Below are 6,815 nucleotides of genomic sequence, written 5' to 3' on the forward strand. Positions count from 1 at the left end.
GACAAACAGGGTTTTGAAGATACATTGACACTAGCAATTGATTAACAAATCAATAAACTTGAATAATTATTGATATAAATAAGCCTGGCAGCTCTGTTTTGTTAACCACACTAAGAAAATAAATATAAATTTTGAATTAATTCTTAAGAATTATGAATATTTCCAGCTCCAAAATCCATTTATCTGGCAGATTGCCGTGTTGAAATGCCAAATTTTGGTAAATTTCTTCAGTCAAACAGGGTTTTGAAGAAACATTGACACTAGCAATTGATTAACAAATCAATAAACTTGAATAATTATTGATAAAAATAAGCCTGGCAGTGTTAAATCTTCGCCAAGATTGCGTAATTTTTGTATTTAGTTTGTTTATTTCATTGTGAATTCATTTTTAAGTTTATAAGGTATTTCTATTTTTTCTAAGTGCATTTTCCCACAATTTTGTTAACGACCCCTTTTTTATTCTTCGCTTCTCGAAGAATAGTTGAAAAGCCCCAATATTGTCCCCAGTTTCTTTCCGTGGTGAAATCGTGGAAAGTTTTTCTCCGTGCGTCAGCGGACCAACATTTTCCACTCCCAGGGTACAAAACCCGAGGACCACTCCGAAGCTGGGGTCAGTCGTCACCTTTGTTCATTCCGAGAGAAACCCTTTTCGAGACCTTCCGCGATTTTTAAACCAAGTTTTAACTAATTATATTTTTGTAAACCCCTCTTTATATTTTCAATTAAATTCAGTTTATTTTCAATTCTTAACAAGTCGTTATTATTTAATGTCGATTAAGTTATTCGCGTTACGCGTTAAGTTTTCATTCAGTGATTCCGTGATTCCGCGAACACCGGGCTTATTTTTCAGTCGGTAGGCCCACCTTCCGTGACCCCCAAACGCTCTCCCAAGCTATTCGTGCACATTTTTGGTGCCGAAACCCGGGAACTTTCCGCGAAACGTGATTAAAGTTTAATCGGTGTTAACTCTGAACTGTGATCGTGATAATTGAAGATCGTCATCATGACCAGCACCACCATCTTGACGGGATTAAGAAAGAAGAGAGGAATCATCCGTACAGCGATAACCAAGAAAGTCAACGAAATTACAGCGGAGCTAGAGGAAACCGCCGTAAATTACGAGAGAATTAAGGTGAATATTATTTCATTAAAAGTCAAAGAAAAAGAAGTCCTAGCACTTGACGCCCAAATTGATCCGATGGTCCTCGAATTGGATGAAAATAATTACGAGAAAGAGATAGAAGAAATCGAAAAATACAAGGAGGACATTCTTGAAATCAAGACGCTAGTTGACCTACGACTCGAAGCGATGGAGGCAGCGAAAACACGAGCTAGCCCGCCGCCGAGGGGAAACAACCACGAGCAAGCGGAATCCTCCTCGGGGTCCTCCGCGAGAACGGAAATCGTCAGCGTAGGCATCACGGGCGGGACCGGAACCGGTTCGGACGACCAGGGCGGTTTACCGAGCGGCAGCAACGGGACGGGAAACCCCCTTCTCGACCTTGGACTAGGAGTGGATCCTCCCTACCGGACACCCCCTTCAGCGATACCGAGAGAGAGGAGTGAGCCGAGACTTAACGTCAGGTTACCCAAACTTGAAGTAAAGAAATACAACGGCGAACCTGCAGAATGGCTCAACTTTTGGGGAATATTTGAATCGAATTTTCATCGAACAACTTTAAGCGATAGCGAGAAATTTAGCTATTTGAAGTCATTTCTGGAAGGCAAGGCTGCCAGAGCGATCGCCGGTCTCACATCTTTAAGCTACGACGCCGCTATCAGCATCTTAAAGAAGCGATTTGGAGAACCGGAAGTCATCATAGCGGAACATTTGGACAACCTACTCTACATGGATAAGGTCAGCAACGCGAGTGATTTGAATGCCCTTACCAAGCTATACGATACCTGCGAGATCGAGATCAGAAGTCTAGAGTCACTCGGAGTTGGCAGCGACACCTATCGTACCCTTCTCTGCCCAATTCTAATCAAGCGAATTCCGGAAGAAATAGCCCTTGCTTTTACGAGAACATTAAAGCCGAATCAGCGATGGAGCCCCCGCGACCTTCTATCATTTCTGGAAATCGAGATATCAAGTCGCGAACGCGCTTTTGCCGTATCAAAAACGAGACCGGAACGAAAGCAACCGCAACAATCTTTATCGCAGAAATCGAGCTATGGGAGACCCGATTACCGCTCATCAAACGATGAACCCCGTCGCCGCACAAGCGCCGCAGCCTTCACTACGGCCACAGACAAATACTGTGTCTTCTGCGAGATCACGTCACACAGTACCCTCGATTGTAAGAAGTTCACCGTCGCCGAGAGGAGGGAGATAATAGCAAAGAGACGCCGCTGCTTCACCTGCCTACGGGAGTTTCACAAATCACGAGATTGCAGAGCGAAAAATCAACAATGCAAGTATTGCAAGAGAAAACATCATTCAACTCTATGCGACGCCGAATCCAGACCGAGAGAATCTACGAGAGTACCAAACAGAGAGCAGCCGGAAAGCGAAGCGGAGAAAGTTCTAGTAGCATCAGCAGTTGTCGACGGGAGAGACAAAACCACCGTCCTACTCCAGACAGCGCAAGCCTATCTTGGAAGCGATCGAGACATGAAATACCGATGTCTACTGGATCCAGCCGCTCACTGTTCATTCATCAAAGAAGACGTTTCCAAAAAACTGAACCTCGAAGTCATCGCGGAAGAAGCCATCGAAGTATACGGCTTCGAAGGAGAGGAGCCAGTCAGAAAAGTCCGCAAAAAGGTCCTCGTGGAAATATTCAGCGTCAACGATCCGAACAGCAAAGCCGTCATCGAAGCTTACGAGACGCCGGAAATATGTGGGGCCGTCTTCGCAGTACCCGGATCAGCGGTCGCACGAGAAATGCGGAGAAGAGGACTCGAGATGGCGGACAAACCGATGACTACCACCCGCGATCCCACTCATTCATCGTTGGATCTCTTAATCGGCATGAAGCAGTACTGGAAAATCGCACTCGGAAAAACCGTACGCCTAGGAGAAGCCTTCGTCGCAATGTCCTCGAAACTAGGATGGATAGTCAGCGGCGAAACATCAGTCACTTCCGGTCAATTCAGAGCCAACGCAGTACCAGTCATGCTATCAGCGAGCCGAGAAGATCCCCTTTCCGAGCAACTACAACTCTTTTGGGACTTGGACGCTATCGGCATCGACAGCCGAGAAATGGAGATTCCAGTCAAAAACCACGTACTTGAAGGGTTCGAGGAAACCGTCAAATTCAGCGATGGACGTTACGAGGTAGGCTGGCCTTGGAAATCCAACAAAGCGCTTCTGGGAGATAACTTTTCTGTCGCAGCGAAGAGAACAAACGACCTCATGATGAAGATGCAGCGAGATCCAATCCTTTTCGGTGACTATAACCAGGTCATGAAAGATCAGCATGACCAAAACATCATCGAAGTCGTCCCTCCCGAGAATTTGAAGACCGCAACGGGACCAGTCTATTATCTACCACACAGGGCAGTAATCAGAGAATCAAGCGCCACAACTCGCCTTCGAATCGTCTACGACGCATCATCACGAGCCGTTGGAAAACCGTCTCTAAACGATTGTTTAGAATCGGGCCCAAACCTCAATCCGGAGCTGCTAGACGTCCTAATCCGCTTCCGAGAAAACGCCATCGCCTTTACGGGAGACGTGGAAAAAGCATTCTTGCAAATTTCCATCGCCGAGACAGACCGAGACGCCGTACGTTTCCTATGGATCAACGTCGACAATCCGGATCCGACGGGTCAACTCATCACCTATCGCATGACGAGAGTTGGCTTTGGAGTCACCTCTTCACCCTTTCTTCTGGCCGCGACAGTCAGACATCACGCGAAGTCCTTCGAAGAGGAAAAACCGGACGCCTGTCGCTTAATCCGAGACGCCCTCTACGTGGACGACTTGCTATCAGGAGCGAGGAACGCAGCAATCGCCAACAGTCTCACTAGCGACGTAACCAATATCCTGGATAAAGCCAATATGCAGATGCGAAAATGGAAAACCAATTCCCCCGAGCTGAGACGATTATGGAGACAACGAGGAAATATTTCCGAGCCTGAAGCTGAAGAGACGCTAATTGGATCATCACCGCAAAAGGTACTGGGTCTATCATGGAACACCGCCACCGACGAGATAACGTTTGACGTAGCGCCGCTTCTGAAGTTCCTACAAAAGCGAGAAGAAACCAAGCGATGGGTTCTTAAAGCGGTAGCCAGGATCTACGACCCTTTGGGCTTTCTTGCCCCCTTCATCGTGAGAGCGAAGATCCTGTTTCAGCAACTATGGAAACTGAAGTCAGCAAAAAACAACGCCTTGGGTTGGGACGAGAAGTTACCCGAAGATTTGGCCAATCAATTCAACACCTGGTGCGAAGAATTACCAGATCTACGTCACGCGAGAATACCAAGATTCTACTTCGGAGAAGTCAAGACTGGCAGCCCTTCGTTTGTCCAGTTACACTGTTTCGTCGACAGCAGCGAGAAAGCGTACGCAGCAGTGGTCTACCTACGCTATGAAGATGACGGAGGAAACGTAGCTACAAGCCTAGTCGCCTCGAAAAGCAGAGTCGCACCAACAACAAAGACGAAAGAGAGGCAAAAAGCCACGCCTTCGGAAGAGAATCAGTCTACTGAGAAATCCCTGACACTTCCGAAGCTCGAACTGATGGGCGCCCTCCTTGGAGCCCGCCTAGTGAACCATCTCCTAAAAACCTTCAGTGAAAAACCGTCGTCAGTCTACATGTGGTCAGACTCAACTATCACCCTGCAATGGATCAAAAAGCCGCCGACAAGCGGAGGATGGAGAACCTTCGTAGCGAACCGTGTCAACGAGATTCACACACTAACGACTCCTGAGATGTGGCGCCACTGCAAAGGAGTCGATAATCCAGCAGACCTGCCCACCAGAGGGAAGAAGATGACCGAGCTAGTCAACAGCGAATTCTGGTTTCACGGTCCAGCCTGGCTACGTGGCGATTTGACTCAACACATCGAAATTCCGATTCCTGACCAATTCCTGGCAGAAGCAGCTGCCGAAGAGAAGAAAAGTACAACAGGAAACGCAGTCCTGAGCATCATCGAGTCCCCGCCAACCAGCCTCATCGACTTGGAGAGATTCAGCTCCTTCAAGAAGGTCACCCGTATCATAGCGTACGTTTTACGTCTCATCGACATCAGCGTCAAGAAACGCCCCGAGAATAGAAGCAAGCCGCTGACCGTGGAGGAACTCGTGAAAGCGGAGAATCATCTCATCAAAACCGCTCAGAGGGAAAGCTTCGCCGAGGAGATCTCAAGTCTGTCGAAAGGAGACGAAATTCGCCAATCCAAGCTTCACACGCTAAACCCCTTCCTCGATCCGGAAGGCCTTCTGCGAGTTGGCGGACGCTTGGGACAGACGGAATTTACCTATCAAGAGAGGCATCCCGTAATTCTGCCACCCACGCATCGACTTTCCGAGCTAATTGTGAAAGACCATCACGAGAGACTCATGCACGCAGGCGTAAATAATACTCTAACGGAAGTAAGAAGCTACTATTGGATTCTTCGCGGCCGTCAACTTGTGAAAAAAGTGGTTAACAGCTGCACCGTATGTAGAATTTTCAGTGCAAAACCTTCCTGCGCACCCATGGCATCTTTGCCAAGTAGTCGAGTCAACGCGACGCGCCCTTTCCAAAATATTGGAGTTGATTTCGCAGGTCCAATCGACACACGTGATGCGAAGAAAAGCTATATCGCGCTTTTTACCTGCGCGGTCAGTCGTGCCGTTCACCTTGAGTTAGTGACAGATATGTCAGCTGATAAATTTCTTCTCGCGTTTCGACGTTTCATTTCGCGCCGCGGAATACCTCAGCAGATTATGTCAGACAACGCCAAGTCTTTCTATCGCGCGGACGCCGATTTAAAGAAATTGTGGACCTCAATCAAAAGCCCCGAAATTCGACAGCACTTCAACAACCTGAAAATCAAGTGGACATTCATTCCCGACCGAGCACCATGGGTAGGAGGATACTGGGAGCGCATGGTCAAAACTGTGAAGAGTTCCCTACGCAAAGTCTTTGGACAAGCTTTTCTAACGTACGAGGAACTGGAGACTACTCTCATCGAGGCAGAAGCCGTCGTCAATTCACGACCGATTTCATTCATCTACAACGAGCCGAATGAGCCATCCCCTCTAACGCCAGCGCATTTCCTGATCGGGGATAGATTGACAACCCTGCCTTCACAAACGACTACATCTGCAGCCGACAAGCCGCTGATGAGAAAGGAGTTGGTGCAACGTCTGAAGTACCGAAAAACTCTGGACAAATTCTGGAACCGTTGGAAGAAAGATTATCTTCTGGAATTGCGTTCAGCGCACCATCGTACCAACGCTACCCCGACGAAACCCTTACAAGTGGATGACGTCGTCCTAATAGAAGAGCCCCGAGCTAAACGACAAGATTGGAGGATGGCCGTGGTTCACGAAGTTCATCCTGGACGTGATGGTCATGTGAGATCGTGCCTTATACGTTTGTCAAACGGGACTATTTTAAGAAGACCAGTAAAATTACTCTATCTTCTCGAGAGTCAATTTTCTTGAACGGAGTCCAAGGGCGGGAGTATGTTAAATCTTCGCCAAGATTGCGTAATTTTTGTATTTAGTTTGTTTATTTCATTGTGAATTCATTTTTAAGTTTATAAGGTATTTCTATTTTTTCTAAGTGCATTTTCCCACAATTTTGTTAACGACCCCTTTTTTATTCTTCGCTTCTCGAAGAATAGTTGAAAAGCCCCAATATTGTCCCCAGTTT

General features: G+C 47.2%; 1 protein-coding gene across 1 annotated transcript; it reads left to right on the top strand.

The window, feature by feature from the left end:
• The first annotated feature begins 1,003 nt into the window (after positions 1 to 1,003).
• On the top strand, positions 1,004 to 6,604 carry LOC149936094 (uncharacterized). Its single transcript, XM_090153626.1, has one exon. It carries the CDS (start codon positions 1,004 to 1,006, stop codon positions 6,602 to 6,604), a length of 5,601 nt encoding a protein of 1,866 aa, XP_090009752.1.
• The last annotated feature ends 211 nt before the right edge of the window (positions 6,605 to 6,815 follow it).

Source organism: Leiobunum rupestre, chromosome 7 (genome assembly GCF_980474605.1).
Source record: "Leiobunum rupestre chromosome 7, qqLeiRupe1.1.hap1, whole genome shotgun sequence".
Classification (NCBI taxonomy): Eukaryota; Metazoa; Arthropoda; class Arachnida; order Opiliones; family Sclerosomatidae; genus Leiobunum; species Leiobunum rupestre.